This window comes from Chrysemys picta, chromosome 8, assembly GCF_011386835.1.
Source record: "Chrysemys picta bellii isolate R12L10 chromosome 8, ASM1138683v2, whole genome shotgun sequence".
NCBI classification, from domain to species: Eukaryota; Metazoa; Chordata; order Testudines; family Emydidae; genus Chrysemys; species Chrysemys picta.
Genome location: NC_088798.1, coordinates 16654407 through 16679617, shown reverse-complemented (window position 1 = coordinate 16679617; position 25211 = coordinate 16654407). Strand labels below are relative to the sequence as shown.

Below are 25211 nucleotides of genomic sequence, written 5' to 3'. Positions count from 1 at the left end.
TACGTTTAGGAGCTGACCTGCAAAGCAGCAGGTTAGCTTAAAAATTAGTTGTTGTTTTTCTTCTTTTACCACGATATATATTGTTGTTGAATTCATATTTTGAAAAAACTGTCATTCATAGACTATCCTTATATGAAGCTGTATAGTGCTTACTACTTTGTAAATGTGTTTATTTGGCACATTGCCTTTAAAGACAAGATACACGCATTTGCTTTGCATGGTACTTTAAAAGCTGGAGCACACATCGATTTTCCTCACTGACCTTTCTACATACAACAGATACCATTTTTTAACAAGATGGTATAAATCCTGACAATACAAAGACAGACTATAAACCAGTTTTTCTTGCTTCAAGAAACTGTCAGAATAGGATGTCACAAAATAATAGTCTCCTGTTGTTAGATAAATAGTATGGCAAAGGCTTTCACGCTAAGGTATTTCCTCTTTAATTGAGTGAATTTAATTCTCATGAAGATGGAGAAATAAAGCATTGGCTTTAGCCGTTCATTGTGAAAGCTTCCCCATGCAGCTCTGCTGATGCACCTTTCTTCTGAGCTGTAAGCCCCCTGCTATTTCCATCTTTGTTAGTCTGTTCCCAAGGGGGTCCATGGTGCCATATAGTACCAATTCATGTTTTGTGTTTGTGAGACCACCAAACTCAGTCTCACTTGGGATTTAAATTAGGATTTGAACTTTACTTGTAAACCTCCATATTTCCATTTGGCCATACAAACAAACAAGGCTTCAAGCTAAAATTGCATAAGCCTTCATTCAAAAACTTTATTCACCCTCTCCCCAAATATGAGAATACTGTAATTCAGTTTTAGATGAGTATCAAAAAATCCAGACCTCTAACTTAACATTTTAGGTCTAAAATAAAGTTTATTTTTTGGCAGTGAATAGCATTGACTACATCATTGTGAAGAGTTAGTACAGAGTACATAACACCATACTGTCCAGACTTCTAAACATCTTGCAATCCTGCAACAATCCTCCATTTTTAATGAGCTATCAAACGTTCTTTGCTCTTACCTCTACAGGGGGGGGAAATTTCTAGTTAACATGTGTTTAATTGCAGTGTAGAGGCTTCGACTGGAGCCAGGGCTCTGAGGTCCTACGAGCCTGAGTCATCTGGCGTGGGCCGGCCATGGGTTTTTAATTGCAGTGTAGACATACCCATTGAAGCCAAAAAGTTGTATGGATAGCAGAAACATTTTGTAAGGAAAGCAAGGTGGATTTGATTTAAATCAAATTGATTTAAATCATGATTTAAAAAGACTTGATTTAATCATGGATTTCTACATAAAAGTGCATTCTTGTTGGTTGTTATAACCTTAATACATATTCTTCAGAACTCAGAGATAGATGTAGGTTTCATTTTTAGACGGTACACACTATACATTTTTAAAGTGATTTATTTCAAAAGCTTTTCAGATTAGTTTTACAGCTATATCAGAAAATGAATGATTGGTCATTTATTTTACCAAAGGTAATTGAAGCAGATATTTTGAAGTCATTGGGAGATGAACTATCTCCAATTCAACAGGTTAATCATTAATATTTGGAGGATTTTCTTGCCATGCTGTATTAGGAGGACAACATCACCAGACAGACATTTAAATTGTTTTATTTAACTAAACCAACAATGTTATATATTCTGGATTTTTTTCTTCAACAGCAAACATATAATATTTTAACAAAACAAGCATATGAATTTTTGAATTTAGTTAAACATTCAAGTTTTTTAAAATCAGGTTTGTTTTTGTTAAAATTGTTTTTAACTAAAATAGTTAAATGAAATATTTCAAAAACAAAACAAAAATTAAATCAACTATATCAACTAGGTCAACATGAGAAACTTAAAACATTGGCTTCTGCAGCTAACTCCATCGTCTTCACCTTCATTTTCCTGTTTGTTCATAATCTGGAAAAGAAAAACAAGCTTTCCTGCTTTTACAGGTCCCAAACAATTTCTCAATTTGGAACAAATTAGTCCAAAGGAAGAAAATATTCTTTCTACATGGCAGAAGCTACTGCTGGTAAAAGTGAGATTATCACTTCAACAGTCTCTGAATCCAAGTGCTTATGTAACTTCCACCAGTTCACCGATCTGACTTCCTTTAAAACAACATCAGCAAACATATATTTCTTGAATGGTTCTTATTCCCAAACTGGGTCTGTTTTACAGCCTGCTGCCATTATAGGTTTTCCCTTCTAGTAAGAGAATGGTATGGAAGATCTCAAATCAATGAAGGCTACACTCAGAAAGACCTCAAGACTTCTGGAATATGCTGCTCAAACAGTTTCACTTTTGTTTCTACTGCCTGTCCCTCCCTTCTCACATTTATCTCCAGACTTCTTTTCCTTGTCCAGATCTATTCTGCCCCCAACAATCTTCTATTCATTGAACTTTTTGAAACCTTTCACTTTTAGAGAGGTAAGGGATTGACTCTGTGTACACAAATTTGGAGAGGGACAGTAGGGTTGAGGTCTGTTATTTCTCACCTCTATATATTATTTATTTATTTAAAAACATTTTTGCTGTTAACAAGTATGTTATCTCTGGAGACACAAATCCACAGTTTGAGAACTGCAAAACTAAGCATCTCTGATGTCATCTTCTAGACTGAGCACTGAGTCCCATTGGGTAGATAGAAAGATTAACCTAAATAATCTATACAGAAGCCTCTGGAACCCCATAAAATTGGGTCCCTAATCCATGAACTATTGGAACTCATTTACAAAACTTTTCTTAAACATTGCATGAATATATTGTTTCATACTATAGAATTTATAATCCCTATTCCATGATGAGATATCTTTGAGCTATAATGTATCTTTATCTTTTTTTCCTCAAAAAGCATTTTATAAAAAAAAATCTGATTTAAATTTAAAAAATCCGATATTTTTTTTAAATAATTGATTTTTATCCACCCTGAAGGAAAGTAAACCTTTATGCTTCAGGACTTTAGCCAATCTCTAACCAATTGTGTTAGGAAGAGACTTTCTCTGTAGGGCATCTTGCACCTTTTTCTGAAGCCGTTGGTGTTAGCCACTGTTAGGCTACTGGACTAGTCTGATCATGGCAATTCCTGTGTTCGTCAGGTGCTTTGCTTACAAGATGTTCTGAAACTCATAGAGCACTCCTCCGACCCCCATATGCTCTTATTTCTTGCAATATGTGGATTTAAAAAATTAATTTATAGCTACAAATAAGTAACACTATTCACTTGTAAAGGAAATAAGTGTAGCCCTGTTTCAGTCTTAGGTTTCTTTTTAGTCTCCAGATAAAATACTTTCTCCTCTTCTACACATTAGTATAATCCATATTAAATCTACACTTGCAATTTGGGACAACAGGCCCAGCCAGAAACTGCTGCTCAGGCCCCAGTGAGGTTTGCACTTGCAAGCCCTGGTTTACAAGTCCAATGCTCTAACCCCTGAGCTATGGAACCAGGTCCCAGGTGCCCTCAGCATGGGCTGAAGGTTGATTCCAGTCGACGCATGGCTGGCATTGCATATCTTCCAAGAGCCTTGAGCATCTTACATTATCCAGAAGGGCAATAATCCCCAAAATTTCTCAGGTTCACGAAAATTCAATTACCCTTGTGCTTTATGGTAGTCATTTTTAAAAAATGTAATTCAGGATTTTTAGCTCCAAAGACATCCACCCTAATTTTTCTGATATTTTTTCCTCACTTAGGATGGATTTAACTATAAGTTCCCAGGCTTTTTTACTTCAATAATCAAAGGCTCAAACCCTTAACGCATCAAGACCTATAGCCACGATAGTTGTTCCTGTAGAAAGTCTGAAGTTTTGATTAGTGAATGGGTTGTTGCAAAATTCTAATCCTTTACCAAGTGTCATTGTTGATATTCAGAATATGGTTGGGGGATGGGCAGTGGGGTCGCAGCATTTTTTTATATAAAATCAATACAATGGCTTGCTTGTCAACAGTCAGTTTATTTGGGATCATCCATTCCCTGACAGAAGCAGAACTAAAGAGTAAATAGTGCTGAAATATTTTGCATAAATGTGATGAAAATTACAAACACTCTTGCAGACATATACTTCCCTCTGCTGTGTTTAGAGGGAGCATTGGTTCATCCAAACTACTGAATACAGATGAAAAAGTTTGTTTGTTACATGGAAGACGGGTTTGGAGTTCCTCCCCTTAAATTTAAATAACCCACAATTTTTGTGATACAATGGCCTGTTTTTTACCCCTCTACTCTTACAACTATTTGGTCGCTTCCACTGTTCGTTTATTTTTTCTTCCTCCTTTCTGACTTTGCTTCCTTTCCTGCATTTCCTCCCCATACTCCCCAAAGCAAAAATTGGGCTCAATAAGTGTTTCTACAACCAATAATGGAAAATGAAAGTGACTAGAATGATAAAATCTTGCAGCTAATTCCATACATAAAGTGCTTACACACTTGGAGCTACTGTCTCTGCTTCTGACACCAGTACAGATGGTGGGGTGAAAGTGGCTTGTTGGGTCCCTAAAATGCCAACTTCCAGTGGGGTTCAGAATATGTATTGAGAGCATGACAAAAGATGGGAGAGTTATCCATGAATACTTTGGGTGGGGAATGCTCCAGTTGCAAAGATAATAAATTTGGTACTCTAGTATTTACCAGAGAAATTGGCATGCATCATTTTAGTCCTAGCTCAGCACTGTTGTCCCCTGTTGCTGGCATTTGTTTTGCTGGCTGTTGCCCTTATGTTTTTTGACACTACAGCCAATACTGATGGCAAAGCTTAAAATGCTTGGCTGCTGCAAGTCCCAGATACCAACCACTGAGAACAATTTGTTTTAAACATTTATGTATTTATAATTTTGTATATATAACATGACTTGTGTCTTCATTGATTGACACCATTTCATATTATAGTGTCATAGCGAAATTATTTTTGGTCCATTGGAAGGCCGTCCTGCTAACAGTTTTTCTTCCTCTTGGTCAAGAGTCACATACTCATTATTAGGTCTCCATTTTTCAACTTTGTTAACAATATGGCTGTCTCTATGTATCCTGTATTTCCAGCATGTTGATTTCTGTTGCATCCAAAGTGTGCTGTGCATTTTACATGCAGGTATAAACTTGTATTCCCTGCTAAAGACAGCACAGTTCTCCCCATACAATATCCTACAATTAACTTGACCTAGTTAAAGACAAACATTCCTTTTCACACTTTCTAATCTTGGATAAAATTTTCTGACGAGCCTAAGTGACTTAGGAGACTGACACTCATTTTCAAAAGTAACTTAGCCCCTTAAGCTTCATTGAAAGTCCTTGGGGTTTAAGCTTCTTAAGTCACTTTGATGCTTTTGAAATTTTTACAATGTTCACATACAATGAAATCTGTACAATAAACTATTTAAGGCAGCCTTCTGCTTCTAAAGACAGCCTCTAAGTATCTCCACATTTTATTACAGTTCTGCCTGACCTTTAATGGAAAATCATCTCAATGAAACAATAATTTGTTAGTCACTTACAGACATATTCCACTGCATTTAGAATGAATACATTAAAGTTCCTAGAAAAGTATCTACAGTGTTGGCAACCCCTTAAAGATTAGTATTGTATACACTAGCAATGAGAACAATATTCAAACCCAGCATGTAATGCAGCAGCTGTTTCCAAAGTCTAATTAGTATGTTCTACAACTTGAGACAGTAGAAAGTGTTTCATGCTAAAATAAGTTTTGGAGCTCCAGTGCGCAAAGATTTCTTTGTTTTAAGATTAACTGTGCATCCAGCAAGAGAAAAGAAAAACTCAGTAATTTAAGTTGACAGTAATATGTTCATTCTCTTACTTTTCTCAGAATTGTGTCTGTTAAAATCATTTTGTATTTAAATCTTTTAAACTAAGCAAGTTTCTTTACGGGTTGGTGCATAAATGTAAAAACAAAGACTCTGATAATTAATGAAAATATTCTTGTGTTAATTTCACTCTCATGGTAAAATGTTCTGGGGGGTGGGGGAGAGGAGATGGGGGGGGGGGGAAATGCCTACGCACCTGGAAACTGTAAAGTTCCATAAACTTTATAGAGAATTGCTTAAGGCTGTAATTAAGTCTTATTTTCCTTTCTAGGTTTGTTAAAGTTCTGCACTGTAGGGTTTTGTGGAATTGGTAGCCTAATTGATTTCATTCTCATTTCAATGCAGGTAAGTTTACACTTTCAAACTAGGATACAAATCAATTTTTTGTTTATTAAAAGTCTGATAAAGTCCAAAAAAGGGGCCAGTCTGTTTTTGGCTTCAAGAGAATTTTCTGACTATCCTACACATTAAAATCCAGGTACTGATTTCTCAGTCATGATGTTGCAGAGGGTGCATCATAGGAAATAGATTTAAATGTATATAGATGAGATCTTAAAATAAATTACCAACTAGATATTTCTTCCAGTCACTGCAGTGCAACCACCTCTAAGTGTAACCTGGAAGCTTTTTCACACACAAAGCAACACTGCATATATGTGATATGGCAGAGTGAAGACTGATGTATCCTATTAAAACTATTTGAGAACTTAAGCAGAATCTAGTTGTCCAGCACTGTAATTTGGCCAGGTCACATGTGGCTTGGAGTGGTAAATACCACAGGATTTAGGATTGTATTTAGGATCCCTGGCTTAACATATCACCAGGAAGATGTGTGTAAATGCATTCAAGAGGGTGCAGGGATAAACCTAATGACCTAGGGTGACATTTTCTAAAGCACTTAAGTGCCACAGTCCACTGAAAGCCAATGGGACCTGTGCTCCACACTCACTTAGGCACTTCTGAAAAAAATCTCCTCCTCTCCTTGACATGTATAGATTATCAGAGTTTATCTTATTAAAATTAACCAACCTCTAAAATGGTGACCAGTGGTGCTACAGAAGCCTGGATTATAGTTAGTATTTCTTTGTACAAACACAGCAAATTACTGGAGACCAGGAGAAAGGAGGCAGTGATGATGCCGAATAGTAAACACTAAAAATGTCCCCAGGTGGCTTGTAAAGCTTGTGCATTTATTTCCTAAACTTCAGGAATCCAACCAGATGCTTGCTTTGCAGACCAGAATGTGTTGGATGTTGTGTACCATTTTAAAAGTTAAAACAAATGGATATATCCAGCACTTCTGTTCGCAGAACAGTATGTGGTAAGCATAGATCTCCACAGTCATGGTCTGGCTTTCCTGCTCCATTTTCATTTCTGCTTTACTTCTTCTGGTTAGTGCTCTGCACATTCCCCAGAGTGGAAAGGGAAATACTATAGTAACTGGTGTTCTATAAACATCAGAAACACACCTCCCCCCTCAATCAAAAGGTGAGCTTAGTAGCAGTTTGGTCAGTGTTTCTAACACAAGAGGTATTATAGAAGAGTGAGAAAAAAGAAGGCATAACACATGGGTTTTGTGTTTTGCACTGTGGTGCACGTGCATGTGATGTCCAACTTCTATATTTAATATTTTGAAATAAATAAAATTCAATTGCAAGTTTACATATGAACAGCTGCTGGCCTACCCCATGACTTGAGGGACTGCGGGGTTGAGAGGGAGAAAGTTGATGTTGCTATTTTACCTATATTCGCAAAAGGATGACATATGTTAATTGAGAAGGGTCTTTTTAGGATTCCTGAAGGCCTTCAACTGGGGGTGATATCTTGTGGCCTCACAAAGCTGCCGGAGTTTCTCTATTCCAGAATGGGTCTATTTAAAAGAAGGGAGGGGGGGTGTTTTGATTTCCAACTATCTTTTCTAAATCAGTCACATCCAGAATACTTAAACTCAATTTTTTTGTTCAGTTTTGCTTTTCGTACAGTTGGTAGTTTTACCTCAATATGTGCTTTTTCTCACACTTTCTTGAGGCAAATCATCAGTGTCACAATGATGGAATCATGTACACTGGGGAGAAAGGTGACCAAGAATGTAGTTAACTCTTGATCCTGGCCGAAGAGAATATTGTAACTTCTCTCTCCTGTGCTAAAATATACAGAATTTATTGTCAGTTGTAAACTTTCTTTGCATCTTAATAGGAAGGAACAAATCCTCGCACCATCATACAACCTGTTTTGTAAGGCCACTATAAATTGTGGCCACAATAGGCTAAAATAACTTACCTTTATTTGATAGAATATTTATTCCAGTTGACCATAGACCTTTACATACACTTATTTCCCACACTGTTTAATTTCGTCTCCTTCCACCCAAAACGATTCCCACTCCCCCATGGGATAGCAATGTTTTTTCTTTGGGCCATCATCTCAAACATTGTGTATGGCCTAATGGGAGAAGAAAGAACAGTGTGTCTGTGGTTCATGCTACTGTATTTGTAAAGAAAATTTAGAATAAACTTGCATATTCTTTTCTAATACAGATCTGCAAAGATAAAACCTGCAATGCTGAAGTTATTACCTTAGTAGCTATTGCTAAACTAATTGGACTGAACTAAAGCCCAACTGAGCATTTCCTGTTTAACTTCATCACTGTAGCCACAAAGGCACATGTGCATTCTATGTCATTTGCATTGTCTTCCATGTTAAAAATTCTAAATCAGATGGTTGTATATGTACATTAAACCACTGTTCTTTAGCTGCCATGTGTGTATGACATTATGACATTCTAGTGTGCTGTTCAGACCAGTGAGGAGCTGTGTCACCACCTGCCTTGCAACCAGCGGTGCCTCATGATGTTTTGCCGCTGTAGTTCCCAACCTGAGCCCCTCACAAACAGCCAGCAGCAGGCGGAGCACACCCTGAGTGTCTGTGTATAGCTGCAGCCTGCCAGCATACTCCAGTCACACTCTGGTTTCCACCAGCCTTGGTTACCACTTATAGGGCAAACCCAACACACTCCCAGTCCCGAATTTTCCCGCAAAACGCGTATTCTGTACTGTCTAGCCCTCTCCTGGACAGTTCAGATATTTTAGGTCCATTGCCCCTCTAAGAGGATCAATATCCAGTAGTTTGCTATTTTAAATGGAGTTACCCATACAGTTCAATTTGAATGCAACACCGGATTAGATTTGATTAAAGAATAAAACAAGTTTATTTAACTACAACGAGAGAGAGAGAGATTAAGTGAGTACAAGTATAAGGCCTTAAAGTCAGAAATGGTTATAGGAAAAATGAAGATAAAATGTTTTCTAGTGCTAAAACTTAACAAGTTAGACTTGGTTCAAGGTAAAATTGTTAACACATGTTCCCAGACCAAATTCTCAGGCCAGGATCTGCTCCCAAAGTCTAAAGACTGTTTCTTTTGTCATCTTAGGTGAAGTAGAGATAAATAGGGAGAGAGAACTTAGGGTGTTTTGGGCCCTGACTTGTATAGGTCAGTCACCCTTTGAAATGCATTTTCCTGAGGATTACCCTAGATAAAGTTCATTCCTGCTGTGAGGATAGAGACAAGGAATCTTTGATGAAAGAGATTTCATGCTGTTGTTTGCGAAGATGCAAATCTGTTTGTTCCTGACCCATTCCTTGCCAAAGAATGGCCACTTGACAGACAATTGGCCATCAGTTTTAATGACACCTGGCAAGAAGTCTCACCTTGTCCTTTGTCTCTGAGATACAGGTTTACCCACTTCCCAGACTTGTCTGGTAAACATCTTCAGTCATGATTTCAGCTTATATTCATAACTTTACATACTATGCTGCTGTAGCCATTTCACCATGATATTATTGACCAGAGAGTTATTAGTGATACCTTTGTGACAGTTGTACCCAGGGTACAATCTGAACTGATGAACAGCTGTGTCCCCTCAATTCTCCAACCTGGGGTGCCTTATACACTGCTTCGCCATGAGAGCTACCACTCCTGGTTTGCTCACATACAGCCTCCATCATGTAAGTTACTCCCAGCTATGGAGTATGAGTGCTATAGCCAGTCGCTCATGAATTACACTACAGAGCAACACCAGCAAATTCCCAGTTGCAGACTTTCTCCCAGCCCTCACCTGGACAATACAAGCTCATATAAACTCCATCATTTTACTAATAGAAAATGATACTCATGAATCTTGTTATCTCAAATGGATTTTCCCAAACACACTGGTTTAGATAACAGTAAAACAAGCTTAATAACTACAGAAAGAGAGATTTTAAGTGACTACAAGTAATGAGGCATAAAAGTCAGAATTGGTTACAAGAAAATAAAAGTAAAACACAACTAATGGCTAACTTAACAAGCTAGAGTGAATTCATGGCAAAGGTCTCTCTCGCCACAGGTTCCAACAGTCTTACTGGCTGAAACTCTTTCAGTCAGGATCCCTCCCCAGTCCTATGCTGCTTCCTTTGTTCTTCAAGTGCTGTTGATGCCATGGGTAGAGAGAAAGTGAGAGATTACTTTGGACATCTCTCCTTTCTTATAGATCCTTCTCTTTTTTTTGTCATCTCCAGCTAAAGTTCAGGAGACAGAAAGTCTGTGTGAATGGAAACTCCCAGCTGCTCCTTTGTCAAGATGTAGGGTTTTTTTACCCACACCCGCTTTCCTGCCAAAGAAAGGCAACTTAACCAGGCCCATTTGATCTTATTGACACCTGGATGAGGCATTGGCTAGCCTTTTATCTCTGTAGAACCAGATTGTGACAGCTCTCCAGATTTGGAATATGTCTTAGTAACATCATATAGTAGTATCTTATAGCTTTACATACAATGTTGCCACATATATTTTACTAGAACAATAATGAACAACAAATTATGAGTTTTCAAGTGATACTCACAAGGCATGCTCTGTACAAGATTTATCATAGTCCTATAAAGGGGGTGAACATAGGGGTACAGACCGTCACAACCATACAAGGCATACTTTGTACAAAGATTATTACTATGGTGTGTAGGGTATGAATATGGGGGTGCATTCAGTCACAGACATACTAGGGGATGAACCTAGTGTTTCTTCTCCAGTGCTAGTCCAAGCAAAACATGGAGCATGTGTTGCTTATTAGTGTCACCTGGTTGTAAATATTCAGTATGGGTTTTTGGCCTGTAGTGCTTTTGCTCGGAAGCAGTTTTTACTTGCCTTTCTCCTTCTTCTCTCAGAACCCCTTCATAATTAGCTGTAGGCACAGAGACACCATCAACTTTCCTGAAGAAGGTTAAATTCCTGTGTTTCTGAAGGAGATAAAGTCAATACCTGCTGGTCCATCAAGAAGGCATTAAAGGAGAATTGAAGGGAGCTTGGTTTAGTTCTGCCATCTGAGCTGATTTTTGTGGTGCAGAGAGAGTGGGGGGAAGCTTTGTAACATGTTAAGGGGGAAATGTTGTTGCCTCATTGCCCTGCTTCTCAAAGTCAGTTGAGACATCTCTCAACCAGTAACAACCACTATTCTGTAAGGGATTGCTCAAGAAAGCACCAAGTGGCAGGGGTGAATAGCTTGCTACATAATAATTTTGTCATACAGTACAAGTTGAATTTTACTTAATTGACTCTGAGGCATTCAAGCACCATCAAAATAGTCTAAAAATCTGAAAGACAACAATAATCAAATCAGACACAACGATGTTCCCACAAAGCAGAGAAACCTTCATCAACAAAAGGGATCAGTTGTCCATTGGCGCAAAGAATGAAGGGTGGAGGGAGAGAAGGAGTGCCAAAAAGGTCAAGAATAAAGCAACTGAAATAACTGGGCTTTGCACCATACTCTGAAAACAGCCAGCAAAAGATTGACATTCTAGGGCCTATTCTGTCTTTATTCAGGTTCTTATGCCATGTCCATCTTCATGGAATTCAAATGTCCTCAATCATACAGAGGTGAAACAATTTGCCTAAGGTTACATGGTGGAAGAGCTACCAAAAGAACCCATTGTCTCGTGACTCCCAGCCCTCTGTCCTATTCAGTAGACCATGCTGCCTCCCTATGGGCTATTTTTTTACTTCTGGACATTATGATTTTAAGGGAAGAAGATTCTGGGTTCATTCTCCTCCTTCCTTCTGATACTGTTCATGTTTCAAAAATCAACTCCCATTAGCTACAACTTGCAGCCTTAGCACAAGAGAAGACCAGGAATGGAAAAAAATTCAATTCATAACTTAAAACATGCAAGTGTTTTATAAAAGAATATATGTTATGTTAGTGTTTTTCAGGTTTTTTAAATTATATATGCTCTAAAACTTTACCTTATGCCAGTAGCCTTGCCTCCCATCAGAGATAGGAACAGTTGAGGACAGTTCTTACCCCTCTCCCCCTCACAATTTTCTCTTCTTGTTCTTCATCTCCTTGGGCCCTCTACCTCCATTTATCAATTGCAGAAAAATCCCAGTGAAGCTCTTCTTTGGCCCCATTCCTTACCAGTTTCATATTCCCAAAATAGCTGCCATCATCTCAGTTTCTTTCTCCCATCTATCCTCCCTTATTGTGGAAATGGAGACATTTTCTGGGGCTCATCCATCTGTCAGCAAGATCTTCTAAAAGGCAGCCTGCTGTGGCTCAAATCCTGATTGGTTCAGTCTAAGGCCAGAGTCTAGCAGCTCATTCACCACTGTAATTTGGTTGATTAGGAGCTCTAGGGAAGTCTTGCTTCAAAGAGAGTACTCACTAAAATGGTTAAACTGCAGCACAACTTCAAAATGAATCCAGTTTATAATTTGTAATTTGAGCATGATTAATTTTGTGATGGACAAATTAACAATAATTGAGATATTAGCACAAAAAAGTGTGTACATTTTAATTAATATTGGAAAATCTTGTTTTTTTTTTCTAGATCGTTGGACCTTCCGATGGCTCTAGTTACATTATAGATTACTATGGAGCAAGGCTTACCAAGCTGAGTATTACCAATGAGACATTCAGAAAAACACAGACGTATCCTTAAGTCTGGCAGGAAATGTTGTCTACACACAGGTACATTTTGATTGATTGGATTCAGTAGTCCACTGAAATTCCTGATAACTGATTTATATTAATGACACTTTATTAGAATTATGTAACTGCATATTAAATGTTGTGTATTGAAAAAAGCTGGTAAAGATATTTAGAGAAATGTCATCAAGCACAAGACTTCACATCAGAAGTCTCTTCTGTGTGACTGCTCCATTTCTGTGAACACGTAGCTCATGACTTCTAGGCTGTGCTACTTGTGAGTTATGCAGACATTCATAATTTGCACTGTCAATGTTTTATCTTTCAATGTGAGTTAGTAACAGACAAAGCATCTGGGGAGAAATTTTGGCACTGTTGAAGTCAGTGGGAGTTTTGGCATTGATTTCAGGAGGCATAGGATATCATCCCGTGTCTAAAACCCGTGTCACTGTTTCCAGTATTGTAAGGTCTCTGTAACAGTTATGAAATGGACATCTTTATTTTTTTGAAAAGTCAGAAAAAAGACTTAAGAGCCTAATTTTAAAAAGATTGGTCCAAAATCTGAGAGGATTTATATCCTTTGCAATCCTATTACATTCATGGAAAACCTCTTTAAATTAAAGAACAAATTTCAGTGAAGTTGCCTGATTTGGCTCACAGTTTAATAATGATAATCAGCAGCTGGGGAAGGGATAGAAAAGTGTAATGCCATAAATAGAACACCCTCATTCAACAGGCACAGTAGACATTATGCATCAAAGTTAGAATAGAACCTGTTTATTTTGCCTGTATTATACCTTCAGTCTCAAAAAACCCCAAACTTGTTGACTTTCATGGATATCAACTTTATTACTGTTTTAACCATCATCTGTGCGCCATCTTTTTCAAAACAGTTCTTACCAAACATATGTACCTATGTTTTAATGAAACAGAATATGTCAGAAGTACAATTTTTTATACTAAATAGATGTAATAAAATATAGGTATGTGGATTTATCCCTCTAACCTACACTTCTTTTATTTGGTCCTTGTTGACAAAGGCATCTTGTATTTTAATGAAACATATATCCTGGGTGTCTCACAAAATGCTTTGTTACCAAACTTCCGTGTGACATCCAAGATTTACCAAAAATAGGTCATGAAAGATACAGTGAGAAGCTTCAGTGTTGATGTTTGATAGTCAATATCTTCATACTGTTTAATTTAAACATTCCCTTAACCATTTAGTAGATTTGAAACAAGCTTATTACAGAAAAACTGTTTTAATTTGGACCAGAAATCTACATTACATTGTCTTCACTATAACCTCTCACATAACATTTCCGGATTTTTTATTTATATACAATCTTCAAAACTATTTTAATATTTCCTTATCAATGTTTTCTTAAGCGATATATGAATTTTCCAAAGACCACTATTTCATAGAAAATTTGTGTCATTTCAGCTAGTCAGATTCCTTTTAATCTAAATTAAGGATAAGTATAAAAAACACCATACATAAACATAACCTTACTTTTAAGCAATCAGGGTGTTATCAGTATATGCCACATATAAGAAAAGTAAACCATGTATGAATTGGGTTTAAAATTATTTATATTGAGTACATTTAAGGTATAGTTCAAGAACACAGTTATTTAGCATGTCCAGACTACTTGCAGCGTTCCATATTATTATCTTTTAAATGATGCTGAGGCTGATTTGTGTGTGAAAACTTAAAGTGGATGAAAATTTGACATGTTGGCAAGTCCATCCATTTATATAAAATCTTTGTACATGTCTTTGTTACACCACTCCCAAGAACAGAAAGTTTAGCAGGGAAGAGCATCTGTCAGTACAGAGGCACGTTGTGTGGAGACTCAGCAAAAACAAGTACTATTTTAGGCCTGTCCACCTTGAAAGTGTTTTCATCCTTTATTCCCCCTCATATAACTGCAACAAAACATGGAGTGATTGTTTGTGTCCTTTTCATACTGCTCAGGATTGTACGATTTTGCCACCCATTTCATATTCCCTCTCCTCTACGTAAGAGCCTGTGTATGGTGGTGATGTTACACCCAAGGATGACTAGACAGAAAGGCCTTCGAAGTTCTGGCCAACTTTAATTTCTCTCTTGTCTTCAGATTATTTTCCTCTGACCCTTCCTCTTACTAACTGTGTCCCTCTCCTTCACATCCCTCCTCAAAACATGCTGCTTCTATGAAGACTTTCAGAAGTTGACATTGTCACCGTGCCTCAGTGGGTCACAGCTGAGAATACCAGATTCAAGACAAACTGCTGAGAAATGGGGCAGACCCACCCCAAACTGGTGGTTATTCTTCCATAAAATATACCAAGCCAGTAACAAAAGTAAACTTCTGGTTAACGAGAAGTTAGAAATGCAGTCTCCTTAGGTATCCCAGCCTTTGTTTTACCACCCAGACACTAGACTTAATGGTGAGTGGTTATTTAATTTAATCAATTGAATTTAATCAAACAAATGGTTCTTCCAATCCCAAGAGATCAGCCACATAACCAGGTCAATATAAAACTCAGATCTTACCCAATAATCACACTGTTGCCAATCCTTTAGTATCTAATATCTAAAGGCTTATTTATAAGAGAAAAGAAAGATGAGAGAGTTAAAATGGTCAAAGGAATATAAGAACAGCCATACACGGTCAAACTAAAAGTCCATCTAGCCCAGTATCCTGTCTTCCATCAGTGGCCAATGCCAGGTGCTTCAGAGGGAATGAACAGAACAGTTAATCATCAAGTAATCCATCTCATTGCCCATTCTCAACTTCTGGCGAACAGAGGCTAGAGACACTATCCCTGCCCATCCTGGCTAATACCCATTGATGGACCAATCCCCCTGAATTTATCTAGTTCTTTTTTGAACCCTGTTATAGTCTTGGCCTTCATAACATCCTCTGGCAGAGTTCCACAAATTGACTGTGCGTTGTGTGAAGAAATACTTCCTTTTGTTTGTTTTAATCCTGCTGCCTATTAATTTCATTTGGTGACCCCTAGTTCTTGTGTTATGAGGAGTAAATACACTTTCTTATTTATTTACTTTCTCCACACCAGTCATGATTGTATAGACCTCTATCATATCCCCCTTAGTAGTCTCTTTTCCAAGTTGAAAGTCCCAGTCTTATTAATCTCTCCTCATATGGAAGTTGTTCCATACCCATAATCATTTTTGTTGCCCTGTAATTTTTCCCATTCCAATATATTTTTTAAAGATTGGGCAACCACATCTGCACGCAGTATTCAAGATGTGGATGTACCATGGATTTATATAGAGTCAATGTATTTTCTGTCTTCTTATCAAATACATACAAGCATTGCAGAGTTTTTGTATCAGGTTTGAAGCAATGATGGAATAAACTGCTGGCTTGTAAAGTCTCTGGTAACTTGCAAAAGATTGGAATGCTCCTTTTAGTATAAGTCCAGAGATCACAGCAGGAAAGAGGCAAAATGGAGATGCTTCAAGGGTTTTTTATACCTTCTCCCATGTGAAGGAAACTTCTTTGTCCCAAACAAAGCCCTCAGTGCAGTTTGTGGAAAAGTACAGGCACAAGATGGAGTCCAGAGTCACATGAGCTAATCACATGCCCTTGCATGCTTCAATGAGTCATAGAAGCAGCCACTACCCATATTCTGGCTAAAACGTCCACAGGAAGGCCCACCAAGCATAGATAAGCTTCTTCCATGGCCCATTGTGTTCATTAATGGGCCATCAACTTGAATGGTCCATTCACAATATACTGGCTAGACTGAATGTAAACTACCTGGTGGGTGTTGCCCATGGAGCAAACAAATTTGAAATACTGGTACATAGTCAATATTCATAACTTTAGATACAAAGACATACAAACAAGGATAATCAGATTTGATAGGTTGTAACTTTTCCATTGATACCTTAATATGATATACTTCGTATAAGATTTGTTGCAATTGTATAACAGTGGTAGCAACAATGATATACATGTCATATTTTAATCATACAATGTCACAGACATCACAAGAGTTACATACCTCCTCCAGCTTTTGCCAGCACATCATTTTGTGCTTGAACTATCTTGTGCGGCTCAACACATGCATCCTCGTGATTAAACTTCAGCTGTGTGGTCAATACTAATAATTGGAGAGGCTTAACTGAGCAGGCACATGATAATGACAAGATCACTAAAGAAGTAATGAGGTCTGCATTTTCATGCTGTAAGAGTCAGACACTGAATGTTTACCATAAGGACTGTAAAAACATCTTTGCAAGATGTAAATCCAGACCACTGAATTCATGACACGTTGTCTGCAGTAGTAGGCATCTAAGTGTTTATCATGATTTTCTGAATTGCTCAATGCTGTGGAATCCTCCCATAAGTCAAGCTGCTCACCCTATTGTTTCTCTAGTTTTGAGTGATCTTACTATTTCAGAACAAGCCTCTCAAAGGATTGGAGCTCTTCCCTCAATACTTGGTTTGCCTCTGTCTGTAGAGAAAGGCAATAAAATTCCTAATCATATATCTAGATAATTATTTTCCTGCCCCAACTCAACCACCAACACCACAGTATCTGACTGCTTCACAGACATGCATGAACTTATCCTCTCAGCAGCCCTGTGAGGTGAAATATTACTGCTGTTTTACAGATGGGGAACTTAGGGGCAGAAAGCAACTACTTTGCTGAAGATGTGGCAGAACCAGGAATTGAACCCATATCACCTGAATGCCAGTCAGACCACAAGACCATGTATTCTCCATAAACATTGTCATTATTTCATTCTCTTTATCTTAAGGTTTTCTGTCTACAGCATGCATCACTGCAGTATTGAAGTGTAGTGTAGTACCTAGTCAAAGGAATCACTTTGGGGCACGTTGCATTGATTTGTACAGTGAGAAGGAAATTAGAGAAGGTGGATGTATATAAAATATATACATTATTTTAAATTTTTATATAAAAATAGGAAATACATTGTGGTGTAGTTGTTTGGTTTTGTGTGTGCGTAGGACATGGCTGCATTAGTTGTGCACGTCAACCTGTATACCTCATCATCATCATATGCACATACCATGTTTTCCAGGAAAACTGTTTTAAAAGCATTTTAAAGAGCAAACTCTCTGACGGCTATTGGACGGCAATGATTTAAATGGCAGGGGAAATAGCTAATGTCTCCTGATGCTGTTTTGTTGATTCTGCTGCTTTTTTCTCTCTCCACTTACTACACAGAGATATCACTTCTCTGCTTTGACTTCTGTACCCGATCAAACCTTGAAATGCTCGGCTTTATTGTTTCCAAAGGTGTATTGTTGTAGCCTGCCAGTAAAACGGTTCAGAGCTGCAGGAAGATCTTTGTGTTTGAAATGTTCTATCAGAGTTTTTGGAAAACATCTGTTGTGACCCCATCAACTATTGTTTCCTTTGTTCCTCAAGAGTATATTGGGTTATATTTGCTTACCCAGCTCTGTGTATTCAGTCTTCTCACATGTTCCATCTTTTCATGTTTTTTTAGCTTCATTTAGCCCATTTCTGGATCCACTGCCCTTCCTGTTGCTTCTGCTGCAATTTCTATCAATATTCTATACACAAAACGATGTTGGGAACATTACAGTTGTGTGCTTAAACACTCAATTGGGGAAATGTCAAAGATAAACTTGCACAGGCAACCATATGTTTCTGCTGTCTCATAGTCATATATTGTGATTGTAATTAATTACATGATTCAATTATATTTCTCTACTATGCCATAATACAGTTCTTTAACCTAAGATACACGTGTACAGTCTGGTAACTTTGAGTTCTTACACTCTCTTCATTGTTGTAAAGGTCCATCATATATTTATATGCACCTGTGGACTTAGGCTTTTTACACAAGTTCTTTTCTCTCACTAAGGGCATGTATCTTAATCAGCAGTCATGTACTAGATATATTCTTTTCAACAAGCAGTTGCAGGAGGCAGTTAACCACAAAAGTAACATAGGCCCCATTCCATTAAACCAAATGCTTAATTTTAAGCGTATGCTTTAGTGTTTTGTTAGATCAGGTTTTAATCAGGAACTGCTGCTGTTCTCCCTGCCCCCATCCCAAAGCCAGTCTTTGTTACACTGTGATGCTTTCTAGTCCTACCAAACTCTAAGGCCACATCTACGCTACGCATTTTTTAACGAGACAGCTGTGCCATACAGTCGTGCCGCTAAAAGGCATGCAGTGTGGCCGCTGTTTGTCAGCAGGAGTGAGCTCTCTCACCAACCAAAAACTTCCACTCACAACGAGCAGTGGTAGCTTTGTCAGCCGGAGAGCTGATGCACCGGTGCTTTTGGTTGGCAAAACTTTTGTCGTTTTGGGGAGGTGGGAAAGGGGTTCATTCCCCGGTCAACAAAAGTTTTGTCGTTCAGGTTCCAGTGTAGACAAAGCCTAAGTCAAAGTTGCTGTCTTTCTTTGTAATTTTCTCCAAATGTTTAACCAGATATTAGAAGACCAAAATGATCCATAATATGTCAAGCATGGTTGTATCTATTTTTTCCACTTTAAAGCATATTTCCATCTATGTGCTACATAACACCCTATTCATTCATGCGTCAGCTGCCAAAAAATACCTGTCTCTTGTGGACCTCCTTCACCAATTTCTGAAGGACTTTGGAGAAGTTGGACTTCTTCAGAACTATATTAATTAGTATTTAGAGATGACCTGGCACCCAGTCGGAGTCCTTTACATGAATGAAGTCAGGAGAACTGGGCTGGATAGATGCAGCGGCGTATTATTGCCTAGGCTGACAAGGCCTACGCCTAGGGCGACAAATTTATAATAGCAGCATTTTTGTAATCGCGGCATCAGTGATGCCGTGATTCTACCAATCATAGCGCATATTGAAACCACCAATGACGGTGCGACGCCATTTAGTAAACATACTCACAAGAATCCTAAACGTTAATAATAAGACCGGAAGGAAGAAATTAATCGGTTCTCAGTTTTGGATCCATGCGTGGTCCTGTGCTATAAGCGAAATCTCACTATACAGATGCGCGTTCAAGTGAGGGTCCGCTATACTTGTAATTTTATTTATAATAAAACTTGTAAATGTTCAATTATTTTAATGATATTTAACTTCATTTTAGTTCAAACAAATTTGTAAAAAAACTAAAACAAGTTCATATGAGGCCGGGGGCGGCAATTATTTCAGGGCCTTGGGGCAGCAAAATCATTATTCCACCACTGGATAGATGACTTCAACAAGCCTGGCTGCAGGTTCTAGACCTGAGGAATAAGGTACAGAAGAAGCTTGAGAGCATGATTTTTTTTTTTTTTGCCTCCTGCTTCCTGTAGGTGGAACCAAACCCCATAGCTGAATTCCTAGGTCTGCTGAAGCTGCTGTTTAGTACACAGGCAAAGATTTAGCACTCGTGTTCTTTCTCGCACAACAAAGATTAACAGGAGTGTGAATGTGAGGTGAATTTGTGCCAGAACAGGATGCTGTTACCATTGTGTTGTCTCTGTGGACCTCAGGCTGTAACAAAGGAAAGGAAATGGAAAGATAAAAACAAATGCATTCTAAACCTGTTTACACAGTGTGAAAGGAAAACCTGGTTCCACAAATTCCATGAACAAGAAATTAAAATATATTGCACAGCATCTCTCCATCTTAACAGAAAAAAATAGCATACTCCCAGTTTCTTCTATGATTTTTTATCTTTAGCCCCTGAGCCTAATTAGATCTTGGACATGCGCAGGCTCTGTTTTGATAGTTCTGCCTCTGTAGGTTTGAACGGTCTGTTCTCAAGTTTGCATCTGGAGTCCGTAAGAAAAGTAGCTAGCAACCTCTGTCGATGCATATGACACAGCGGGTCTGTAGCTGGTATAAGAATTATAAAGATCAGTTTCCATTACTGTAATTACTGTATAAATCCTCTCTTTAAGAGGATTAAACAGGCCTGTTTTTTAACCTTGCCTTGAGCTGAAACTTGGACCCAGTTTTGACGTGTGGCACATTAAGTTCTTTTTCTGTCTCCTCTTCTCTGCAACAGCTTAAGTCAGTCATTTTTTTTCCTGGACTCTGTTCTGAGTTTAGAAGGCTTACTTGGTGGTTGCACCCTGTCACTGTACCTGGTCCTGACCCAAAGGCAAGACCAAGTGGGGTCCACATTTTGGTTAAACCTGGAAAGCACCATTTTCCCCTTTGGAAGCTGTAAGTTGTTTTCACTTACCCACCTGTGCTCCAAAACAGGTGTGTAAGAAGGCTGTGAGGTGGAAAGTTCCCAATCTTTTTTGGTCATTTGGATCAGCGTAATATAAACAAAGCTCTCAGCCGAATCAGTAGTGCTATTACTGAAACATGTAGGTTCGGGAACCACCGTTCTAAAAAGCCCTAGCATGCTTAGGCAGCTGTAACTTGTATTTATCAGACGTATTATTTTAACAAGTACCAAAACACACAATGTTCATTTTGCTGTTCAGATTCACAGTGCTTTGGACATATTTTAAACATCTTGTACCAAAAATTGTTGGGAATGAAATGGTTACTATTTTCTGTTCTCTTTAGAGACCTCTTTCAAACCCCTTGCATTTACTGAGAGGAAGACATACGGAAAACATGTAATGGGAAGCCACTATCTGCTAAGGACCTGACTGATACCAACGTCTGTGTGACTGATTGTCCCTGCATAGTCTGAAGAGAGCAGGACTACGCCACTGTATGCGTTGCATTGGCAATAGCGGAAGCCGGGGAAAGAAGGAATCTTTATTTTTCAGGGCTGTCATTTCATGATCTCATCCACTATAGCCCTATCAAGAGGATGATGTGCACCACTTTTCAGTTATTTTGTTAAATAAGCATGAGCAATGAACATCATGCTAACAGACACAATTCCTGGTATCTCATACAGTATCTTGAATTTAAAAGTGTGTGGTAATGTAAGTGTGTATCTGGGAGGTATGGGGGCTAGGATGAAAAGTGACTGACTTGACATTCGCTGTCTTTCTCCCAGCTCCTTTGCAAAAGTAGGAACAGAATCAGAATAAAAAATGTTTGTTTTACAACTGTACCAAGTTACAGCACACTCTCTCTCCTCCTTCCCACTTGCATCAAGTACATCCTGTACTTTTGGCAACATGTTGACTGGATATTTAAAAGCTGTGAACTGTTCTGAAAGTTTCACATACAGGGTTATGAGCCATGTGTGTTTGATCAAAATTCAATTACTGCACTGTACCATGCTTGGAAACCTATCATCCCAGGTTATGAAGTATGACGAAATAGGCTAATCTAATTGGTTCAGTATGGGAGCAGTATCAACCAAGCTTGTTATGATAAATAGCTTCCTGTGTTAAAGGTTCTCTAGAGCTTAAGTATCTTGGCTCACCTCCTCCCACAAAATAAGAATATTGTTCCCTGAGAACAGTTACATCACTGTCCCTCTTCTACAATCAGAATTAAGGGGTTGTAGAATTTTTCATTTTGCTACTCCTTGAAAAGATAAACAATGGATGGATATCTGCCCCATTTTTCACCTCCTCACTTCTACCTCTTCTCCCCTCTGTGCCCCCTCCCCTCCCAGCCAAGGGTAGATCATCTTGTACTCACCCTGGTTGTTGGATCTGTTTTACTACTGTTTGAGACAATCCCAAAGAGGGCGTTAAACTTGCTGTAGGCTGGAGTTTGGGAGTTGTATGGTTTTGTATTTGAGGGAGTAGAGTTAAATGGTGAAGCATATTAGTATTTCCAAGCATCTAATAAAACTGCCTTGTCACAATGAATTGTATATCTATGGAAATGTTGCTATCCACTTGGAATTTTTATTTTAGTAGTAGTTTAAGTCCATTGTGCAAGTGTTGAAATAAGAGTAGAGATGGGCTAGTGTTCTAAGCCGGGATTTGTGATTGCTAAATGTGTCCCTGAGACAATGAGCTCAGTCCCATGAGAAGGCACTAGCTCCATGGTTTTAGCAGGCCTGTCTTTGGCAATAACTGATTGTCTGTGATCCTGATGTCAGAGTAATAGACTATGGGAAGGGATAGAACATGGTAAAATGGATCTTTATGCTCCCTAGCCACATGTGTGTTATCATGCGTCAGGTGACGATTTGAGTGAGGTTACAACTACTTATACTCTCAAATCCCCTTAGGACAAAATGATTGTGTGGTTGCTATTGTAGCTTAGGCAGAATATGGTCCGGATCTTTTTAAACACTTTTAATATTAGTGGGACTACTCCCACGAGTAAAGTTATTCACAGGCATAAGTGTTGGTAGGATCAGACCCTATGTGAGTGAGTCTTGGTGTTTTCCCCAGGAGTGCTTAAAACCTGATTAAGTCTGTGTGGTGATTAATGTCCACTTACCACCTCTCTCATACCTCATTGCAATTTGCTTTTAAGCCTTGATCTCATTTTAGTTCACCATTTAAATATCGTGCTTAACCTTCTGCTTACAAATGTACATAATGCTAAAGTCTGCATTTCCAGTGTGTATGAGATCTACTGTAAATAATGGCATTTAATTATAAAAAGCAACAACTTTAGTCACCACAAGATCGGCTGATGAGCAATACAAGTCCAGCAATACAAAATTGGGGAGTGCAGAATTCACCACAACAGACAAATATTCATGTACACATAAGATAATAAATATGCCTTTCCTATGCTCCTTAGCACTTTGAAACCCAGATTTGATCAATTCTTTATTTTACAGTGTTTGTTTTCATTATTTTTCTTTAAAAATGCAATTAGTCTAAAAATTGAGATTCAGTACAATTGTCCCCAAATATCTCAGATGAGAGTAATCCATTTTATCTTCATAAAGTTCCCACAAGAAGTGTGGTTACTTTTGACATGCGGTGAAACTATGCAGTGTTGAATTATAAGTTATGAGAAAATGTATAAAATAGGCCAATTGAAACCTAAATGCATGCTGCTGAACTCTAATACATAATTACACAACAAATTAAACAGTTAACCTACTGACTCAGAGCCAGTTGATTGACTCTGAATCCCCATCCCAAAAAAAGAGAGAGACTTCTGTCGTTCAAAAACCTCAAAACCTTTGCAGCACAGGGAAAAGCCTATGTAAATGGTGAACCATGCAGCATAGCAACAGAATCAATACATCTGGGCCCATTCTAACCAACTTGGGGTGTGAATTTAAGTATAGAGGACTCCCATTAACAGCTTTCCCCCAAATTCCCTCCCACTTAAAACTGCAGGCTATTAGTCTGTACTTCAGCTGATCACACTTGTGATCGGACATGGAGAGGGGCAGAGTCCCTAAGGCTTGGTCTACACTACCCCCCCTAATTCGAACTAAGGTACGCAACTTCAGCTACGTGAATAACGTAGCTGAAGTTCGAAGTACCTTATTTCGAATTAGTTCAAACTTACCTTGGTCCACACTCGGCAGGCAGGCTCCCCCGTCGACTCCGCGGTACTCCTCTCGGCGAGCTGGAGTACCGCAGTCGACGGCGAGCACTTCCGGGTTCGACTTATCGCGTCCAGACTAGACGCGATAAGTCGAACCCAGAAGTTCGATTTCCAGCCGTCGAACTTGCCGGTAAGTGTAGCCAAGGCCTCAGTAGTGAAGACAAACCATTTAGGACCTCCTAGATTAAAACCAGCAGCTTCAGTTGCACCTGTAAATAAAACTATGGCACAATAGTGTTATTCTCATTGTGAGAAATGCCACTTAGTAAATGGGTAAACTCCATTCTGCACTACCTGAAGTTTCCAAGTGATCAGTAAAGCTCATTGCAGTAAGATACTGAGGAGGTGACAAAGGCATTAATAACTATGACAAGGTCTGCATTTGAGAAAGATTATGATCTCTTGCCAGGTTGAAATACGTGCAGAAAATACGAGGTTTAAGCAGGTTATAACCAGGCAAAATGTTAATATTAATCAAGAAGTGTGGTGGGAAACATTGTCCAGGGTATAAATACCTGCATTGCAAAAACACCCCCTCCCCCCCCGAGTCCATAGAGTAGAGTAGTTATACAAATTGAGATAATGGGAAAGGAGAACAAGTCATAACTATGCACCAGAGTCCAAAGGGTGGCTGCTAATGCAGTACACCAGTACCTGTAAGAATCAGTAGAGTAGCCAAAGCTCATGTATGTCTTCTTTTTCTCGACCTCGTTTCTGTGTAATAGGTGTGTGGTAATACATTTTTCACATGTTATTAAAAACGTGACAGCTTTATGTTTGGCTTCATTATCATCTGAAAGTTTAACGTTCTCTGCAGTGCTCCATTTTAACGCATTAACATTCTGAAGGCAGGGCATCATAACCTCTCCATTACATATTTGACACAATAAAGCATCTTCTAAATAAAGTATGAGCCATCCAGTGTAGTTTAGGTGGTACTTTTAAAAAACAAAATTGGCAGAAGTGTTTTGTGTGTATTCAGCGCTCATTTTGTTTGTCTCTGACTAGAAAGAGACTTAGGCCCCAATCCAGCAAA

At 38.5% G+C, this 25211-nt stretch overlaps 1 protein-coding gene across 2 annotated transcripts in view; it reads left to right on the top strand.

Annotated features, from left to right (window-relative positions):
- TM2D1 (TM2 domain containing 1) overlaps window positions 1-24949 on the top strand; it is a 38858-nt gene extending 13909 nt beyond the window's left edge. Inside the window, exons 5-8 of one of the 2 annotated variants that reach the window (XR_010589993.1) lie at window positions 6097-6170; window positions 12687-12826; window positions 21305-24027; window positions 24328-24949. Coding sequence is in view for 1 of the 2 variants with exons in the window: in XM_042851396.2 (XP_042707330.1) it covers window positions 6097-6170; window positions 12687-12797 (185 nt within the window). In the remaining variant the exon portion in view is untranslated. Of the gene's footprint in view, window positions 1-6096; window positions 6171-12686; window positions 12827-17417; window positions 17515-21304; window positions 24028-24327 lie in introns of those variants that run through there. The other variant, XM_042851396.2, reaches the window with a different exon arrangement.
- Window positions 24950-25211: the final 262 nt, after the last annotated feature.